The sequence below is a fragment of the Equus przewalskii genome, chromosome 29 (assembly GCF_037783145.1).
Source record: "Equus przewalskii isolate Varuska chromosome 29, EquPr2, whole genome shotgun sequence".
Taxonomy (NCBI): domain Eukaryota; kingdom Metazoa; phylum Chordata; class Mammalia; order Perissodactyla; family Equidae; genus Equus; species Equus przewalskii.
The window spans coordinates 43,354,884-43,376,510 of record NC_091859.1 but is presented as its reverse complement, the minus strand read 5'-3'; the positions used below and the strand labels follow the sequence as shown (position 1 = coordinate 43,376,510).

Below are 21,627 nucleotides of genomic sequence, written 5' to 3'. Positions count from 1 at the left end.
CTCACACAAGCCAGCAGTGCCTTCCACTAAGTGCCTGTGAACTAAGTCTCCCCCATAAGACAATTACACCTAGAAATGCAGCTGCTGCTCTTTCTGTCCCAGCACCAAATGCCCCTCAATAAAAAGAACGTCTTTCCCACAAACACCTAGTGGGGAAGGCACCAATCCATCAGAAATGAGTGACCAGGCCCGAACACCTGGGGAGGGCACCAATCACAGGCCTTTCGCAGAGCTGCAGAGGGTCAAACCAGCCTCCCAGCCTCGGGCTCCAGCCCACTCCTACTCCCTAAGCAGTCTGGGTGAGTCCACGTCCCGGATTCTCCGCCTAGTAGAATGCCAACCCCAACCCTGGTCTAGACGGCTCCCTGGTAACTGCTGGTATAGCCATTCTTATAAACGTTCCGTGTGCCCTGGAAAAGAATGAATACTCTCTATGTGCTGGATATGGGGTTCTAGATATGGCCAGTAGCCCAACCTTATTAACTCTGTGGTACAGATACTCTATAATCTTACCAGTTCTTGTCTGCATGACCTGCTAATTACTGAGACGCAAGACAGCCAGAGCCACACTGTGTGGGTCTGAATCCTGACTCTGCAGCTTACTAGTCACACAAAGAGAAACACCTTACAGACGTGTAGGGGGGAAACTGAGCTAATATAGACAAGTGAATACATTCAAAGAACTTAGAACTCTATGTCTGGCACTGAGAGTGTCTTCTAGTAATTCTGCCAAATTCTTGCTTCTCTCTCTCTCTCCCTCTCTTCCCTTTCTTTCCTCCTTCCTTCTCTCTCTCTCTCATACACACACACATACACGCTCGTGAGTTATACTATGTACATGTACACAAATGCTGTCAGGGCATACATTCAAGATTGTACCTTCCCTGGTAAACTTATCCACTTATCACTACGTAATGATACTCTTTATCCCTAATAATGCTTTTTGCCTTAAAATCTATTTCATCTAATGGCTACGTCAGAGCTACACAGCCACTTAACTATGATTTTGTTTGGTACCTATCTGTTGCATTTCTCCCAACCCCATCCTTTGCACCTTCTTGTAATCTCAGGTTTCAGTGTCTTATAAGAAGAATACAGCTGGATTGTGTTTTTAAATCCAGTCTAGCTCAACAATTGTTTTTCTTCAGAACACCAAACATATGGCTCCATTTTATTCTGGTCTCTGTTGCTCCTGCTGCAGGCTGTTTTCCACCAAATCGTCCACCTAAATATTCTATGTGTAGGTCACTGGCCTTGCCTATGAGATTTTCCCTTATCTTTCATATTTAGTGGTTTCACTTTCACTTCTCTATGTGTGTGGGTTTTTTTTTAATTCCTCTTTCTTGAGACTTGTTCTGTTTACTGAATAAAGGTAAGAATGTCTTTCATCAGTGCTGGAAAATTCTCCACCAATTATCTTTATAAATACTATTGGCTTCCCTCCAGGACATTTACTCTTTCGAGATCTTTTTTTATTCTCCTCTGTTCTCTCTTTCATGGTTTTATCATCCCTCTGTGCTGCCTACTCAGTGATTTTCTCAGACCTATGTTCCATTTTAACTAATTCTCTCTTCTGCTGTGTCTAATGAATTTTAAATTGTCAACAACTATAATTTTGGTTGCAAGAAGTTGTTTTTAAAAAAAATCTGCAAGTTCTTTTTTCACAATCTTGTTCTTGATTTCCAAGCCCTTCTTTCTCCTTGATCATTCAAAACCGAGATGTTCGTGGTTCAGCAACATCACTGTTCTAGGATCTCAAGTCCTGGGAGTACAACTCCTCCTGATCACAGCGCCAGTGACGTTTACTCTGGGCGCACCTTCCCCTGTTCTGTGCTTTTTCTATTGTCAGTTCATCTTCGGGGTCTTTCTGTCAGAAAACCCCAGGCCCATGTGGAGAGAGCATCCCTCTAGGGCAGCACTTCTCCACGGCGGTCAGCCAACTGCCATGGTCCCTGAGACCTTTCAAGTCCAGCAGTCTGCAAGATCAAAACAGTGCTCACAACAATCCTATGGCGTTAGTTACCTCTGTCACTGTGCTGACATCTGCACTGAGGGCACAAAAGTGGTGGTGAGTGAAAATGCTACACACTGACATGAGTCAAAGCAGTGCCACCAAACTGTGTTCTTAACACCACACACTCACAGCTAAAAGGAAGAAAGGCATTTCACTTAAGGATGTCCTTGATGAAGCAGAAACATTCCTAACTTTATGATTAACATCATGCTAAATCTCAACCCTTGAGTTCAAAACATCTTTTCAATATTCTGTGTGGCAAAATGAGAAGAACACATAAAGTATTTGAGCTGTACCAAAAAACAGTGATTTCTTCCAGGAAAGCAGTTGGTGCAACTGTTTGAGCTGTGAGCTAAATTAGACACATTTTTCATGAAATACCATTTTAACTTGAAAGAATGACTAACAGGCAAACAGGCAAACTGGTTATTCAAACTTGGGTATCTGGCAGACATTTTCTCAAAAATGAACAAAGTTAGCCTGTTACTTGAAGGAAAGCAATCAAGAGTATTTGTTGCCAATAATAATATTTGAACTTTTAAGCCAAAATCTGAATTTTGGGGAACTCTTGTCTGCCACTCTGGTTTTGACAGCTTCTTCTTATAAGATGGTGATCATGTTAACAAATGTGATTTTTTGACACTGTATGATGAAACGTGTCGATATTTAGAAGATCTGCAGACCTCAGTCATCCAATATTTTCCAGATGACCAATGTCTGATGTTACAGGACCACACGCAGGTAAAAGATCCATTCAAAGGGCAAGACAGGCTGATGGATTTTAACGTAACTGAGTACAAAATGTTCACTGATGTGGCTTCAGATTTCACACTGCAGCTAACCTTTAGACACTACCATTTGTGGATAAAGAGAACAAATGAGGGGTTACGAAAAGGGAAGGGGTGGAGGGGGTGGGCAAAAGGGTTGTAAAGGGGTATGTATGTATGGTGATGGATAAAAATTAGACTATTGGTGGTGAGCACAATGCAGTCTATACAGAAACTGATATATAATGATGTACACCGGAAATTACACAATGTTATAAACCAACACGACCTCAATAAAATAATTGAAAAAAAACGTACTGATGTGGAAAGATGGAGTTAACAGAAAAGTGCAGGTTACAAAATAACATGTATACTATGATTTTATTTTGGTAAAAAATGCATGTGGGAAACATCAATAAACAAACACACAGATACAGAGAACAGATGGGTGGTTGCCAGAGGGGAAGGGTGTGGTGGGAGGGTGAAAGGGGTAAAGGGGCACTTTTGTATGGTGCTGGGTGGAAACTAAACTTTTAGTGGTGAACACAACGTAGTCTACGTACACCTGAAATTTATATAATGTTGTAAACCAATGTGACCTCAATAAAAAAATGCATGTGGACTCTCAGAAAGAAAGAAAAGAAACTAGTAAGCTGTGGTTAGTATGAAAGAGAAAACATCTACAATGACCTGAAAGGGTTATTCAAACACTCCTCCCTTTTCCAGCTCCACACCTGGGTGAGGCTGGATCTTCTTCACCGCGCCCCAACCCAAAGACCACATTACAGCAGACTGAACGTAGAAGCGTCTGTGAGGTTCAGCTGTCTTCTACTAAGTTAGACACTGAGGAGTTTTACAAAAAAGTAAAACAAAGCCTTCCCTCTCTCTAAATATTTTTGTTTTGGAAAATATAAATTTATCACAAAAATACGTTACTTATAGCATGTATGAGTTTATCATTATTTTAAAATAAATTACTAAATACTTGTAAATTACTCTCAGTTCGCGTTTCTAACACGCTCAATATCAACAGAACTAACCCACATAAGTAAAGGCTCTTTGAGTCCCTCGGTACTTTGTAAGAGTGTAAAGCGGTCCTGAGACACAGGGTCAGAGAACCTCAACTGCAGAACCATTTGACTTCGTTTCCCGACAGCACCTGGATCTTCCCAGGATCTGCGTTTGTCTTATTTTTACACCTCGCCAGGGCAGACAAACCTAGCTCTTAGCCATCACTGTGTCTGACGCTTCACTGCAGTCAGCTGGTAGGTGCATCTCTCTTCCTTCTGAAGGACTCCCTTATCAAGGAGCCTGGCGTGCTCCTAGAGAACTTCTGTCCAGCATCGCCCAGCACTTCCAGGCGCTGGTTGGGAGGGGGTGGCTTGTTCTTTCTCCCAGTGTGCCACGTCACTGGACAAGAGCCTCCTCTCCCAGCATCCGCCATCCATAGGCAATCCTCCCTCCCACCCTGCCACCTGGCTCTGAGACCCTCGGGGAAAGCAGGGGGACGGTGAACCACCTGCACTCATGTCTCACAACTGGCACGCAGCGCCTGGAGATGGTAGGTGATCACCACTCTCTGGCCACATGCGGAAGGCAGAGTCTCAGATGAGGCCCCAAGTGAAGCAAAAATACCACTGCTCCTACCCAGGATATTCGAGGGCAACAAAAATGAATAGATGTGGCTTCTGCCCTCTAGAACTTCTCTGGCAAAATGGAACTCATTTCTACTTATTTTAGCTGGAGATAGTCACAAAGCAAAGTAGAGAACCACAGGCTTTAGGGTTCGAATGTGGGTCCCCACACAAGCCTGGGCAAGCAGCTCAACTCTCGTGTACAACAGTGTAACGTCTGCTCTGCTGTGAGACTGAACCACCATCGGGGCACCAAGTGACTGGAGACACTCAACACACGCTGAGTGTCACTGCCTCACCCTCGTGCCCGCTGTTACTACCTACCAGTCCCAAGAAGTCCTGTCATTCCTCATGAGGAGGGCCACTGCACAGAGCCCTGGCCCAGCGCCTCTGACTCCCTGAAGCCTCTTTGGCAAAGCTGTGGACTGCTAACGCGATATTATCTAAAGGAATTACAATCTCCCGAATTCCCCAGATGGTGCTGGTTGGCATCCCTAACACTTGCTCGCGGAGGCTCATGTGGAGTCAATCCAACCACGTCAGAGAAAGATGGATACTGCCGTTGGCCTGCTGTGTGCTGTAAACACAAGCACCAGAAAAGCACCGGCCATACACACATCAGCCTTGTCAAGAAACCATTTCATCAGACAACAAATCTCAGGTGAGAAATGAAAAGTGAGCATCGATTTCACTGTACAGCTGATTTTATTTACAAATAGAAGCTGGATAATCTTGTATTTAAATGGCAGAAGTTCCATCACTCATGATCAGAGAAGCGACATTTGAAATTGATAAAATTTCACATTATGATTCAATCTCTTTTCTAAGGGGGAAAAAATGTCTTAAGTTTTACGAGAAAGACTAAAAAATATGAAAATATTAACAAAGTAGGGAAATGATGAATTGATACGTCAGCCAAAATATGTCTCCAACGGGCACACTTTTCTTTACAAGATACAACATCAGTCACGAGGAGGTCTGGATCAGCTCTCAGACACAAGGTCTCATTCTTCAATTACGGGGAGGGCTTTTACTTTCTCTGTCAATTCCTAAGTTATCCAAAGTAATGTGAGCCCACACCGTTTCCGTCAATAGAATCTTTCCAGCTCATTTATTCAGACTAAACCTCAGGGCCTAAGTCTTTAGACGACATCTTATAAAAGCCTTACTTTGACCACTTGAAATCAAGTAGCTTTGCTGAGACTCTCCAGTTAGTGGCACCAGGAACAACACTATGACAACGGCTCAGGAAAAGCCAAACCCTGATGGGAAACACATGTGACAAGTGCAACCCCAGTCGGGGGAAGGCCCCCTCTTTTACCTGGAACAAGAGGGATCCTGGAGCACGCACAGATGCCCGCATAGCCTCTATGCCCATGGCAGCCGTCTTTGCAAAGGACCATCCGCAAACGAGTGACGAGAAAGAACCTCAAACGTGTGGTCCCTCAGAAAACTTCCATCAACCAAAGCCCTGCTCTGTGCTTCTTCCCCTCCTCCGTCAGCAAAATTCGTCATCCCCCCAAGTCTCACTTTACCCCACACACGGGTCCTCGGGAGAACAAGTCTTATGCCTCAAAAAGCCGCCCTTACGTCCGTCCCAAGCCCAGCTCTCAGGGGGCCTGTCACCCTACTTCCCTCTGCTTCCTCAGTGCAGAGTGCAGCATCCGGCACAAAGCAGACATCTGAGAAAGGTGTGTGGGCATAAGAGGAGCCTAAAATGGCCCACATCACACCTGAGGGCCGTCCATCTACCTCACTGTTTCCTGCTACATCAAGAGGCTTCAGTCCTCATTCCTGCCCTCTACCTGCCAACGACGTCCTTCCCAGGCTCTGCGTAGGATGCTGCCCCAAAACTGTTTCCATCAAATCATCCCTCGTCCTGGGAGACCTGTGGCTTTTCTGCAAAAGTCCCAGCCTCTGGCCCCAGATGATGACAAATCAAGCAGAGCCCCAGCCACAGGAGAAGGACTCACTCCAGCTTATGCTGTCCTCCGGGACCAGCACTTACATCCCTGGCCCAGGACTGGCAGGGGCTATGTGGCCATCTGGTCACAGGCCCTGTGTTACAGATGAGAGGCTGAGGCCCTAAATGATGCCCTTTAAGGGCACATTCCTCTGAATACAGTTTGCCACCCACAGGCAACAGCTTGTTGATAGCCCACGTGTGGTGCTGGTACCACTTGGGGTTGCAGGCAACAGAGCTGCGGAGATTGCAATCTACAGGGATCAGACACTGCAGAGCAGAGCCCCAGTCCCTCAGAGCCCTGCACCATCCCCTCCCGCAGGAACCCTCCGCAGGACGCCACCAGGGTCCCCGGAACAAGGAGTGTGCCTGCACAGGCACACCACATACAACCCCACACACAGTATTTCTCACACCTGGTCAACCCTGAGGAGCAGGTACTATTCCAGATGTGGAAAGGGAGGCTTCAGAAGGCAGTCAGTGGTTGATCCGAGATTCAGAAGCAGGCCTGTGGCATCAGGCCCAGCACTCTTCACAAAGCTCATTTTAGATGCGGAATCACATCTCTCTGGCATCAGCACCGGGAGGGGCTCACCTGAATACCGTCGAGCAGCTTGCTCATGCACCAGTACGTGTCGGCCTCGACGTTGCGCAGCACGTCTGCGGGCACGCGGGAGACGTCGGCGGCGTCCACATCCTCTTGCTCTGTGTGCCGTGGAGCATGGAAAAGACAGTGAGCAGTTAACCCACAGAGCAAACAACACAGGGCGGGGCGCCTGATGAAGAGGTCTGCGCTCTGTGCCGGGATCTCTCTCGGTCCCATTTTTCTTGCTCTAACGAGACGACGCATGTACTCTTCCACCTCATCACTTAATGGTTCTCAATTTTAATACCTAATTAGTTGCACATAATTAATATTCTGAATCTTCTCTGATTAATTAACATAATTAATACATTGTAAATGATTTCTTCTCAGGCATTTTGCATCCTAATAAGAGAGAACCTAAAATATATTACTTATTCCCAACAGAGATCTGAAAGTTTTTCCTAAGATTTTTAAAATTCTGCTTCTAAGATATGCACCTATTCATTCAGTAATAATTCCTCTAAAAACCTGTTTCCAAGGTTAGAGACTCTAAAACCACACTGGGTAATACCTCTATGCTACGGGCAAATATGCAAGAAAGCAGGAACACAGATGTGTTTGAAAAAAAGAACAGGCAATGGTGTTCTAAATAATTTCCTTCAAGTATAAAAAACCTAATGAGAAAATATAACATAAAAGTTTTAAAATGCAAAGCAGATGCCTAATTGAAATGGCTTATCAGACATTTGAACAACTAATTTTAGATCCTTACAGTAACTGCTATCATCCAGCCTAACACTCATAAATTTTAAAAAACTGTGTACCCCACATTTTTTTATTACTTTTGTTTTATTTTGCAAATGTACATGGCATCTTTGCAAGAAAAATGTTCTTTAACGAAAGAAACATTTCAGCCCAGAACATATTTTGGAAGTTTTAAGTGGGTAAAAATGACAACACTTACAATAACTGCTAACACTTACTGAGTGGTTATTATATGCCAGGTACTCTTTCACATGTTTCAAATGTATTAATTCATTTAACCATTGTCACAATTCTAGTATCACTACCATCAAACCCCTTGGAAAACGAGGTGCCGAGAAACAAGGGACACGGCCCAGTTGCAGCCTGGGAAGCAGAGGGGTCAGCATGGGGTCCTAGGGCCCATGTTCCTAACTGCTCCCCACAAAGCACAACAGCCCTGCACGCTCACAGGCACACCTCATGTTTCTACCGTTTCCTCAGGGGCAGCATGACACAACTCCTGACTCACACTAAGGTGTATGGCTGGAAGAGCCACAGTGAAAAACTCCCCGCTCTGTTCTCCATTCACAAGAGAAATCAGAAAGGTAAAAAGAGGGGAAGGCTGGGGCCGGCCCCATGTTGAGTGGTTAAGTTCGCGCACTCCACTTAGACGGCCCAGGGTTCGGATCCCGGGCGCAGACATGACACTGCTCATTAGGCCATGTTGAGGTGACGTCCCACATGCCACAACTAGAAGGACCCACAACTGAAATATACAACTATGTACTGGGGGGATTGGGGGAGAAAAAAGAAAAAGAAGAAGATTGGCAACAGTTGTTAGCTCAGGTGCCAATCTTTAAAAAAAAAAAAAGAGGAGAGGGCTGTCCTGACGACAATGGCCAGCACCCTGTGCAGGGGAGCCAACCAGCTGGGCCCTCCGTATGGGCCTCGTGAGCCTAGACAGGAAGGCCACACGCCCGCTCCCGCATCCAACATAGCACAGCCTCCAGGCAGTGTAGATTCCAGTCAGTTCAGCTCTTAAGTCCCTTAACGCTGCATCCCCCTGGATGCGTGAGATCATATCTGCACACGTACGCAAACGAAAATGGCACTCTTAATGCCCCATTTAGTCAGTCACTCCCTCATTCACTCAAGAAGTATTGTTTTATTTTGGTTTGTTTGGGAGGTTTATTTTATTGAGACGTAATTCACATACCATAAAGTTCACCCTTTCAAAGTATACAATTCAGTGGGGTTTAGTATATGCACAGAGTTGGGCAACCATCACCACTATCTAATTCCAGAACATTTTCATCACCCCAAAAACAAACTACCCATTAGCAGTCACTCCCCACTCCCCCCAACCCCTCCCAGCCCCTGGAAACCACCAATCGGCATTCTGTCTCATGGATTTGCCTATTCTGGACATCTCATATTAATGGAATCATACAATACATGGCCTTTTGAGACTGGCTTCTTTCACTTAGCACCATGTTGCAAGGTTCATCCATGTTGTGTCATGTGTCAGCACATTATTCCTTTTTATAGCAGAATAACATTCCACCATATGGATGGGCCACCTTCTGTTTATCACCTGTCCCTTGTTGGGCACTGGGTTGTCACCTCACTGGAGCAATGTGACAACATGCAGCAGGTGTGGTGGCTCTGTCCCTACACTCCAGGTCATCGGGCAGAGAGATGAGTAAGAGTCAGTCCCCTCAAGAAGCTCAAAGATTAACGGGGAAAACAACTTTAAAAATTGAAAACATACACGTTTAGATGTCAGAGAGTCACTTTTAGGTATAATGTTTAGGTATGAAGGTGGGAGAGGGATGGGGAGGGGCAGGTGGGTTACTTCTCAGACCCAGGCTGTGTGCTCACAAGCCAAGGCCTTGGCTGGCAGACCCATGTGGCCCCCAGCTCCGGGGCCCTTCCCTCTGATGCAGGACCCTGATGACCGTGGCCCAGCCTGCTCTGAGCTCCCTCCTCGCAGCCTGAGCTCACCTGTGACATGTGCACCATCCTAGCTGACCTTTGGGGCTGCGGGCTCTCCCTCCTACCTTCAGGCACCGCTCTGCCCACTGGCCTGGCCCAGCAAGACGCCTGGCCTCAGAACTCTGCTGTCCCAGGAGGCCAACATTTGACCTGAGTGCCCCCTCTGATGAGCCCCCACTGTGGCTCTGCAGGAAGGCACTGGGCTCCCGAATTTCTCAAGCAGCCTATGCGGGAGGTGTTATCTCTGCCAGTTTACAGACAAGGACACTAAGTCTCCCAGGGGCACATTAATGTACACTGTAGGGCCCGCCTCCCACTGCCAGGTGCTGCCCATCCTAACGCCTTTCCAGCTACACGATCAAGTTTGAAGACAACAGTGTAAGTGGCCTCCTCACAGCGGGGACTACCTCGCTGGGAAAATGGCTTTGGCAGATGAGTTCATCCACCACACTAGAGCAGATCTGACTGTATTTTCCAATCTCAGGGAACTGAGTCAACAACAATAATCAGAGGACTTCTCTGGAGAAGTTTCCATCGACATGTTCTCTCTTTCAATGGCTTTCAGAGCACAGAGCTATTTCCTCAGCTGTAATAAAAGTCAACAGGGCCTCAAGTTCCTCTCCTCGTTCACAGAAGCAGCTGGGCCCACAGCCGGCCCACAGGCGGCACACTGCTGCGCGAGACAGGCAGAAGCCTCGCTGAGTCTTCTTGGTCGTTCAGCTGGCTTACTGCTCTATCCAAGAAAATGTCGGCAGCCTCTTCTAGGTGTCATTTCTCACAATGGGCCATTTGTTACTCTTCAAAGTATTGAAGTAATGGCATTTAACTCAGAGAACCCCTATGCCAATTTGTCTTCAAAAAGTCAAGAGAATCGGAATGTCCCTTATTGTCAGAATGAGATAAATATCCATCCTGCCAGATAAAGTATCCGACATAGGAGAAGGCACAGAAGGCACAGACGCTCTGGAAGCCCCCCAGGCTATGATTATAGGGTCAGAGCTGAGACACAGGCCCCAAGAGCAGAAAACACCCCTCAGGGGGCGCCCACAGGAGAGAGGGCACTTGTGGTCCCTGGGGGCACGGCCCGGAAGAAACCACAAGAAAATCAGCATGTTTAGCACAGGTTCCCTCGGTTAGACGCTAACCTCCTAAACCATCCACCGTTAGGACCCAGGAATCTCAGCACTGTTGGGTGGGAAAGAGTCCTCAGAGTCAAGACCCCAAAATGGCCAAAAGCCATGACAGATTTTAACTCAAGACCATCTGACTCCAAAGGCACACACTTCCCACCAGAGCATGCTGCTCCCACACGTGCCATGGGCAAGGAGGGAGGGAGACGGGAGGCGCGGACACCTGAACAGTGACCCACAAGGAAGCCCTTGTGCACCAGCCTGAGGAGTCTAGTGTTAATGTCAGCGGCCCTGGAGCCTATGCTGGGCAGGACTTAGCTCCCTAAACGTGGGCCATGCCAAGTGCCAGGGGAGAGGCCAGGACTGCTGGCCTACGGGAAGAGACTGGTCAGCTAGGATCACAAATGACAGGAAACCAGGGACACTATGGGATTCCAGGCAATCCCAGGGTTCAAAGGAAGAAACACAATTCAAAGGGGAAAAATGATAAATTCACGGGTAATAAGAGAACAAGCAGAACTCGACTGTCAATCAGCAGAGGGTGGGCCTCGATAACAATGCTGCAGTGGTCACAGCAGGAGCAGGGCTCTTGGAGCACCCTCAGGGCCTCAGGAATTTGGCTCAGCTATTTCTAACCCAAGCCACGTAGACACTCCACAGGCTGTGACGGGGCATGCTGGGCAGGGCACACACCTCCTCCCAGCCAGGCAGGACCGCCAGGGCCCTGGAGCCAGGACAGTCAGGGCTACTGTGGTCCTCTCTAAGGTGACTTTATGCCAAACACATTATTAAAAGTAATGGAATTTAAACCAACCTGTTTCATCTGATACTTGACTAGATTCTATGTCTTACTTTCATCCTTTAATCATAAACAAACATTAACACCAGCACATACAATGCTGCTTTAAGAGCTGCACCCAGCCCCCTCTTCCCCATATTACCCACAACACCTCCTTCAGGAGGCAGGCCCTGCACCCTGGGGACACCAAGTTGAGAAAGGTGGGAGCTTGACCTCAAAGAGCCCTCACAGTGGCAGAGAGGCCAAAAAGTGTACAGGCTAACCGAAGGGCTCCTGGGGGAGGCAGAGAAGGCACTGCCACAGCCCTGGGCAAAAGATCAGCAGTCCCGAGTGGACTACAACTGAATACGAAGACACGGGATGTAGAAACAGACATTTAATTAAAAATAATCTCTCTTGCCTTCTTAGATCATAGAAAGGCTTTAGGGGACGATTTAAATAAAATTCTTTGAAAATGTTGTCCTGCTATATGATTCTTATAAAAGCAATTTGTAAAATAATTCCATCTTTTTAAAAAATTATTCTATTAAGGTCACACTGGCTTATAACTGTAAATTTCAGGTGTACATTAGTATATGTCAGTTTCTGTGTAGACTGCATTGTATTCACCACCAATAGTGTAGTTTTTATCCATGGCCATGCATATGTGCCCCTTTACCCATTTGGTCTTCCCCCTACTTCCTTCCCCTCTGGTAACCCACTCATCCGTTCTCCTTAGCCATGTGTTTATCTTCCACATAAGAGTGAAATCATACGTTGTTTGTCTTTCTCTGTCTGGCGTATTTTGCTTAGTGTAATACTATTCCTCAAGGTCCATCCACACTGTCACAAATTGCATGAGTTTGTCTTTCCAATGGCTGAGTAGTATTCCACTGTAGACATATACCACATCTCCTTTAAACATTCATCCATTGATGGGCGCTTGGGTTGCTTCCACATCTTGGCTATTGTGAATAATGCTGCAACGAACACAGGGGTGCATAAATCTCTTTGAATTGTTGATTTCATGTTCTTTGGACAAATGCCCAGTAGTGGGATAGCTTTATCACATGCTATTTGTATTTTTAATTTTTGAGAAATCTCCATACTGTTTTCCATAGTGACCGTATCAGTTTGCATTCCCACCAGCAGAGTATGAGGGTACCCTTCTTTCTACATCCTCCATCATTTGTTATTTTTCGTCTTGTCAATTATAGCCATTCTGACAGGCATGAAGTGATATCTCATTGTAGTTTTGATTTGCATTTCCCTAATAATTAGTGGTGTTGAACATCTTTTCGTGTGCCTATTGGCCATCTGTATATCTTCTTTGGAAAAACATCTGTTCATTTCCTCTGCCCTATCCTGTTTTGATTGGATTGCTTTTCTGTTGTTGAGTTGTATGAGTTATTTATATATATTGGAGATTAACCCCTTGTCAGATATATGATTTGCAAGTATTTTCACTCAGTTGGTGGACTGTCTTTTTGTTTTGTTCATGGTTTCCTTTGCCTTGCAGAAGCTTTTTAGTCTGACGTAGTCCCATTTGTCTATTTTTTCTTTTGTTTCCATTGCCTAAGTAGACATGGTATTCAAAAAGATGATACTAAGACTAATGTCAAAGAGTGTAGTACCTATATTTTCTCCTAGGAGTTTTATGGTTTCAGGTCTTACATTCAAGTTTTTAATCCATTTTGAGTTAATTTTTGTGTCTGGTGTAAGATAAAGGTCTACTTTCATTCTTTTGCATGTGGCTGTCCAGTTTTCCCAACTCCACTTATTGAAGAGACTTTCCTTTCTCCATTGTATGTTCTTGGCTCTTTTGTCAAAGATTAGCTGTCCGTAGATGTGTGGTTTTATTTCTGGGCTTTCAATTCTGTTCCCTTGATCTGTGTGTCTGTTTTTCTGCCAGTAACATGCTGTTTTGATTACTACAGCTTTGCAGTGTATTTTGAAGTCAGGGATGGTGATACTTCCAGCTTTGCTCTTTTTTTCTCAGAATTGCTTTAGCTATTCAGGGTCTTTTGTTGTTCCACATAAATTTTAAGGTTCTTTGCTCTATTTCCACGAAGAATGTCACTGAGATTCTGATTGGGACTGCATTGACTCTGTAGATTGCTTTAGGTAATATGGACCTATTAACTATGTTTATTCTTCCAACCCATGAGCACGGAATGGCTTTCCATTACTTTATGTCTTCTTCGATTTTTTTCCATAATGTCTTACAGTTTCCAGTGTATAGGTCTTTCACTTCCTTGGTTAAATTTATTCCTAGATATTCTTTTCGTTGCAATTATAAATGGGACTAAACTCTTGACTTCTCTTTCTGCTAGTTCATTATTAGTGTATAGAAATGCAACTGATTTTTGTATGTTGATTTTGTACCCTGCAACTTTGCTGTAGTTTCTGATTATTTCTAATAGTTTTCTGGTGGATTTTTTAGGGCTTTCTATATATAGAATCATGTCATCCACAAACAGTGAGAGTTTTACTTCCTCCTTTCCAATTTGGATCCCTTTTATTTCTTTTTCTTGCCTAATTGCTCTGGGCAAAACCTCCAGTACTATGTTGAATAAGAGTGGTGAGAGTGTGCACCCTTCTCTTGTTCCTGTTTTCAGAGGGATGGCTTTCAGTTTTTCACTATTAAGTATGATCTTGGCTGTGGGTCTGTCATATATGGCCTTTATTATATTGAGGTACTTTCCTTCTAGATCCATTTTATTGGGGGTTTTTATCAAAAATAGATGTTAGTTCTTGTCAAATGCTTTCTCTGCATCTATTGAGATGATCATGTGATTTTTATTCTCCATTTTGTTAATGGGGTGTATCACATTGATTCATATGGGGATGCTGAACCATCTCTGCATCCCTGGAATAAATCCCACTTGATCATGGTGGTGTGATCCTTTTAATGCACTGTTGTATTCAGTTTGCTAATATTTTGTTGAAGATTTTTGCATCTGTGTTTATCGACAATATTGCCTGTAATTTTCCTTTTTTGTGTTCTCTTTGTCTGGTTTTGGTATCAGGGTAATGTTGACCTCATAGACTGGCTTAGGAAGCATCCTGTCTTCTTCAATATTTCGGAAGAGTTTGAGAAAGATAGGTATTAAATATTCTTTGAATGTTTGGTAGTATTCACCAGAGAAGCCATCTGGTCCTGGACTTTTGTTTTTTGGGAGGTTTTTGATTACTGCTTCAATCTCTTTATTTGTGACTGGTCTATTCAGAGTCTCTATTTCTTCTTGATTCAGTTTTGGGAGGTTGTATGATTCTAAGAATATGTCCATTTCTTCTAGGTTATCCAATTTGTTGGCATATAGCTTTTCACAGTATTCCCTTATAATCCTTTGTATTTCTGTGGTATCTGTTGTAATTTCTCCTCTTTCATTTCTCATTTTATTTATTTGAGTTGTCTCTCTTTTTTCCTTAGTGAGTCTGGCTAAGGGTTTGTCAATTTTGCTTATCTTCTCAAAGAACCAGCTCTTAGCTTCATTGATCCTTTCTATTGTTTTTTTAGTCTCTAAAATAATCCCATCTTTATCAACAACTCCATTTATATAATGTGTGTCCATACACACACACACACACACAGAGAACACTGCTCAGAAGGATGCCACCAACAGAGAGCCATGGATGCCCCAGGGGTGGGGGTGGGGTGGGAAACTATGCCTCTCTATTTTCTGCAGAAGGGTACAGAATACAAAGAGAACATGAATTTTCACAATGAACAGGTTATTTTTACAATAGGGAAAAAATGTTACTTAACCCATCAAGATAGTTTAAGGAAGGCCTGTCTTTTCTACAGATAAACATCCCTAGAGAAAAAGTTCCAAGGTTGGTGGTACTGCCCTTGGAAACAGTTTGAGAAACTTGCAGGGAGTTTGGGGGTCAGAACGCTTAGTGAGAGGACCCCAGAGTCTAGTGGAAGCAGGGAGGCGGGCGTGTGTTCATCCGCTGACTCACTGATTCATTCATTCTCCATTTACTGACTTCATTTATTCATACTATTTGCTGACCAGATTTATTTATAGGGAGATGCAACTCACACGGCCACGTCTGTAAATAAAGAACCAGCCAAGTGGAGAGTGAGCAGTGTGACAAGGGACAAACAGGCAAGTGCAGGCAGGTTCAGATGAAGACAGAGTCCCTGGCCCTGAAGAGACATGAGTGTGGAAGACGTGGCACTGGCCCTGAGCCTCAGGAGACGGCAGAGCTGAGCACAGTGATGGGAAAGGTGACGTGAGGGAAGACCAGAGAACCCAGAGCCAGGCGGCCGTGCGGAACAAGGTATGGCTGCGGCAGGACGAAGAGTCGTGAGGATCATGCTGCCGGCCTTGGGTGCCAGGCTCTGGGGCTGGACTTCCTTCTAGTAGAAAGGGGGACCCTTGGAGACATCTGTGCATTAGAGCAACTCGTTACACTGGCATCTGCAAGCATGGCGGGTGGGGGTGGAGAAGGGATCTGATCTAGGGACAGTGCTGAGCAAAGGAAGAGAAGGCCAAGGCGGTGGAGAGGCTCCCAACGAGAGCCTGCAAACCCCAATTGCTGCTGAGGCACAAATGCAGAGTTTGGGCCCCACCACTCATGCCCCTCTAGCTAGTAAAGACATTTCCAGAGAACAGATCAATTCCACACCATGAAATGCCAGGCACTGGACCCCCCGCTGCAGAGACAGAAGGGGACATGCCAGTACGCTGCACTGCCCCCTGTATGTCCTCTATGACACATATCACCAGCTGCGTCACTCCCTGCTGTGTCCTTACTTGTCTGCTTCTGTCCCCCCACTATAGTAAGAGCAGGGCCATGTCCCCCTTATTCTCCATGTCCCCAGTACCTCCGGGAGTGCCTGGCACACAGAAGGTGCTCAATAAACACATGCCAAGTGAATGAATGGACTGCCATCAAAGCACTCACGGTCCAGGAGACTGGCATAAATACATAAACAATTAGAACTGGAACACAGTGAAAACTATGCCAAGATGTTCTATGAAGAACAAAAAAAGATGTAATCTCAACTTCGCTGGTTAAGAGAAATATCCAAATTATTGCTGAATCTAAGACAATACATCAAGTCTAACTTGCTTCTACTAATGACAACACAAACAACACTTTAGTCAACAAGAATCTGTTCAAACTGAAGGAAGCATTCTTCCTAATACAACGTACTCTAACGGCCTCTTTTCTGCAAAAGCTCAGAATTCTCTGAAAAGAAGGCAAAACTCTTTTCTAATTCTGAGACACCCCCCAAAAGCTACCGTCGTTGCTGAGCTGGCCTTGAGAATCGGCGACATGGTTTCTCAGGAAAACAGGATGCACATTTGGCCACAGGGCCCCAGGTCCACCTGTCCGACAGAGCAGGCTTTCACCCTGTTCCGGCCTCCTACATTCCGAGAAGTCAGGAGACACACACACACCACCTTCCCAGGAGCACACAGACCATGAAGCCACAGTGCTCCCCGAGATGCAGGGGGCTGGGCAGCTCTCCTCGTGCTCCCAGGTCGTGCATTAAAGGATGTCGGCCCCTCGTTATTTCTTAATGAGGAAAGGAGTGGCAGACCTCCGGCTAAGAGCTTCTTTCTGATGCCGTGTTTCCAACTAGAAGGAGATTCTGTAGATACCCATCTTTCAGAAGGCTGACAGCACACGTCTTATAGAGAGAATAGACTTTCTTGAGTCATGATAATCTAAAAATGCAAACTGATCATAAATCAATCCATTAAATTCATTTACTCCCTTTATCTAATTAACTCAAAAATAATTCCTCAAAGGATAAAAGGGTCTTTAAATCAATCAGCAAAATGTTCCCTCACTCAAATCATTAATGATGCAGCCACATGGAAAGAAAGATGGACCAACACAAGCCTGCTCGTTGCTGAAGGCCTCAGTGAACCACATGGAGAAGGCGAAAAGGAACGTGCGTGGGGTTCCAATATGGGAAAAGGCCAAGCCAAAGGTGTGTGTCCAAGGTAACGATGAAAACAAGACTGCAGTGCAAGCCCAGGGGAGCCTGACAATACGTGTGCATGCTGGTCAGAACAACTCTCCAGGGACGAGCCCAGGACAGAAGGAAAGCCTGGTTTATGTCACCACACACTGACTCACACAGTTACAACTGATAACGCAGAAAGTCAAACAAGTTGAGAAAACATCTACAACACAATGCAGGCCAACAAGTAATATCAAACGATCTGCAAAGAATTATTTCTCAACAAGAAAAATGTGTAAGTCAGCCTACTGAAACTGAGAAAAACACCTGAAAAGGTTATTTATAAAAGGCAGTCAGTTAAAATCATAAAGAAATGGTCAACAGCACTAGTTAGTAATAAATTCAAATAAACATAATGAGATACCCCAGTTCACCTATAAAATTGGTCAAGTTTCAAAGTTTAAAATACCCACTTTTGGGGCCAGCCTGGCTACAGAGTGGTTAAGTTCATACACTCCATTTAGGCAGCCCAGGGTTCAGGGGTTCGGATCCCAGGCATGGACCTACACACTGCTCACCAAGCCATGCTGTGGCGGCATCCCACATACAAAATAGAGGAAGAGTGGCACAGACGGTAGCTGAGGGACAATCTCCCTCAAGCAAAAAGAGGAAGATCGGCAACAGATGTTAGCTCAGGGCCAATTTTGCCCACCAAAAAGAAAAGCCCACTACTGACACAGGTAATGAGAAACAGATCCTCCGAACCACAGGGAACACACAAAACACAGACATTCTGCTAAGGGAAGGATAAATGGGTTCTGAAAAGCAATCTGACAAAATATGTCAGAGCCCATTAAAATTCACAGAGCCCTGCTGAGCCCAGATGGGGCACCAGGTGCTGAGATGGGGGCCCTGGGCCCCGCCCTCACCTGGCTCATGGTCTGGCTGGGAGCTGGGCACCAAGGTGGAAGTCCAACATCAAATCAGAGCAGGCAGGACACGCCCTGTGCCCCACAGTTAGACGGGGAAATCGCAGGTTAGTATGAACAAGGTGCCATTCCACTTGACCAGTAATAGCACAATGAAAAGCCAGGAAATACACTCACAAAAAGTCATACAGCAGGTACCTTTGCTGCTGAGATGATGTAGGATCTTAAAACACTGGTAATTGGAAATGTGTGCTGCTCTAACTGATAGACAATCTGGCTTGCACTGACCACTCCAACAAGGTGGGGCCATTTACAAAAGAGTAAGTTGCTTTCATTGTCAATTCGTGGTCCTCAATAAATGATTCAGACACATCAACTCCAAAATTCTGCTCATGTTTTCATACTACCTACATGCCAATTGGGATTCCTCTGACCCAGTTTACAGTGAGAGTGGGGAGTGGCATTCACTGGTGCTGAGCATCTGAGTGTCATGCAGAAGCAATAAAATGAGTTTTGTGGCCACGGCCTCTGCAGCAATTCCAATATGTCTGCATGAAAGGCTGTCTGTGGTCACTTACTGGGCATGGCCTTGCCAGGAACCAGGCTGGCAACGCAAACCTTTGGCTAGATTTCAGTAGCTCTTGAAATGCCCCTGGCCACCTATCAATCGGGATTTGATACATTTCAACACATTCTTTCCTCTGTTACATCGGCAAATGGACCATAAACACAAAGGAAAAAACTGCTTACGTTTAACTATCCCAATTCAATGGAATATAATCACAGAAAGGGTATGAGGCTACCGCATTACAACACACCTGGACAGACATTCCAATATTGTAGCACAAGGTCAAAGCACAGTGGCACTACTTCCTTCCAGTGTTTCTTGAAACATACTTCTGTTCAAAATAACATAATCAATTGTGTTGCCTATTAGATTTGTCAATAAAAAGAAATTTGTTCCCCCAAAAAGAACTCATGGATGCCTTTAAACTATGGGGCCCCTCCCTTCCTAGTGGTCAGACAGCATCCTGGCTCACGGCCAACATAAATGTCACAGGTCACATGTATTTAGGGAGGGTCAGTGGGGCTACTACACGCTGAAAAGGTACTCAAATGGCATAAGTGTGGAAAAGTCCAACAAATAAACCACTGCCTAAGTGACAGGCACCCAATTTCCAAACAGCTCTGCCCCTCTCCATCCCTGACCTAAGAAGCCTTCAGATAAAGTGTGCTTCAGGCTGCCCAGCCTTCCCACACAGGTGACACAGAACCACGGCTCCGACCCGAAGCACCAGCAACTACTCTGCACCTAACAGAAAATCTAACAGCCGCGGCAGACAGACAGGACGGGGAGGGAAGCCTCACCATCACACTAACAGGCAACTGTGTCATCCACACTCAAGCATCACAAGTAGACTCTCAACGCCTCACAGAAACAAGCACAGCTCCTCCTGGACCTGAGGCCAGAGCACAGCAAAGGGACACCAGCAAGCTTGCTCCTAAGAGCCTTCAGATGACAGGCTCCTTCTGCCAGCCAGATGCCCTGCTCCTACACCTACCTCTCTGTGCCCATCAAAGGCTGAAGAGCAAGCATATGATCACAGCCTTGCTGTACCCTACCCAGACAAGCAGCCTGCTGCATGGCCCCAGAGTGCAGAAGGGCCAGCTCAGCCCAAAGGTCCTATGACCCACCTGGTGCAGGGCCTGGGCCTGGTCAATGGTCCAACCTTGTCTCCAGAGTCACCTGAACTACCACACTGTCATTGCCCTGCATGCCCTTGAGTCAAGGAGGAAAAGCAAACAAAGACACAGGGCCTTGTAGGCACTCAAAATGGCCTGTCCCTTGGGTTTCACACTGGAAGGTTTCCATTTCCCTGAACAATTAGCATAGAGGGCAGTGGGAGCTGTGGAAGGCAGAGGAGGGGGCTTGGTGGCCATTCCATCCATAGCCAACACACCTGGATAGGAGACAAGAGAAGGCCATGCAATGGCCACAGCTCCAGCGCTCCTGGGCTGCCAAGGCCTCAGAACCACAGGGCCCACGGCGGGTGCGTGAGGGGCACCATGTTCCCCAGTGGGGTCCCCAGGGCATGTCCAAAATCCTGGTGGGGTAAGATGACGGGGTACTGATTGTTTTAATTCAGTCACAGGAGAACATTTGAATAACTCAAAATGTTAAATAAAGGGGGGAAATTAACCACAGAACTATCATCTAAAATACAACCAGGAGTACCTGAGTATGATTTTATTCCAATTTTTTCCTACACACAGTTTTTGCTCAGCTTTTATATGACTACAGTTGCATTATAAATATAAATTTGCATCCTGCTGAAATTTGACAGTTGTAATGATGATTTTGCATTTTATAACACACTGTTTGAAGCCATCCTTTGGGAGGTTGTATAACAGTCTAAAGAACTGGCGATATCCCAGTTTACTTAGCCACACCCCTGCTTTGGGATGCTGACATCATTGCAAACATTTCACTATTATAAGGAATGCCCCAGTGAGCATCTTTCTTGCATAAGGGATTTGATCCACATTGAGAATCATGTCCTTAAGATAAACATCTCAAACGAAAGTGGCGGGTAACGAGTAAGAACATTTTAGGGCTCCTGACAAATACTGGTAAAATGTTTTCAAGGAGTGTTTGCAATTTACATTGAAGCCAGCAGGCCGGAGGCTGCCTTCGCCCATCTCTCACCAGCACTTCTTCCTTGCCAGCTCTGTCTGCTGGGAAGGTGCGAAGCGCTCAGGAACATGAGGTTTAATTTGCATTTTTATTTTCTGGTGAAGCTTAACTTTTTCCCCAAAAGCGTCTTTGTGGCTGTTCCTTGAATCCATTGTGGATTCACTCAGTTCCCATGGGAGTCACACAGAGTGTGTGTGGGGGGTGGGGGGACGACAAGGAGGAGGTGAGCTCTCATCACCTGGGAGCGGGAGCTCCCCTTGGTTGGGACTTCAGACATCTGTGTCCCCTCCTTGAAAGTGCAGACCCACACGGCAGTCCACCTAGCCCAGGCCTCCCAGCAGGCTCAGGAATGTGTGCTCAACCGACGCAGCTCAAAATCTGCAGGAACCAAGTGACTGTGAGCACCCCCGATGACAATCCAGCAAATGTGTCAAGAGCTACACACACTCGTATAGTCACAATA

General features: G+C 45.7%; 1 protein-coding gene across 16 annotated transcripts in view; it reads right to left on the bottom strand.

Moving 5' to 3' along the window:
* Positions 1 to 21,627, bottom strand: part of TBC1D22A (TBC1 domain family member 22A) — a 342,988-nt gene that overhangs the window by 155,931 nt on the left and 165,430 nt on the right. For all 16 annotated transcript variants that reach the window (XR_011534636.1, XR_011534637.1, XR_011534634.1 and 13 more), the window contains one exon: positions 6,974 to 7,083. Coding sequence is in view for 10 of the 16 variants with exons in the window: in XM_070599907.1 (XP_070456008.1) it covers positions 6,974 to 7,083 (110 nt within the window). In the remaining 6 variants the exon portion in view is untranslated. The remainder of the gene's footprint in view (positions 1 to 6,973; positions 7,084 to 21,627) is intronic.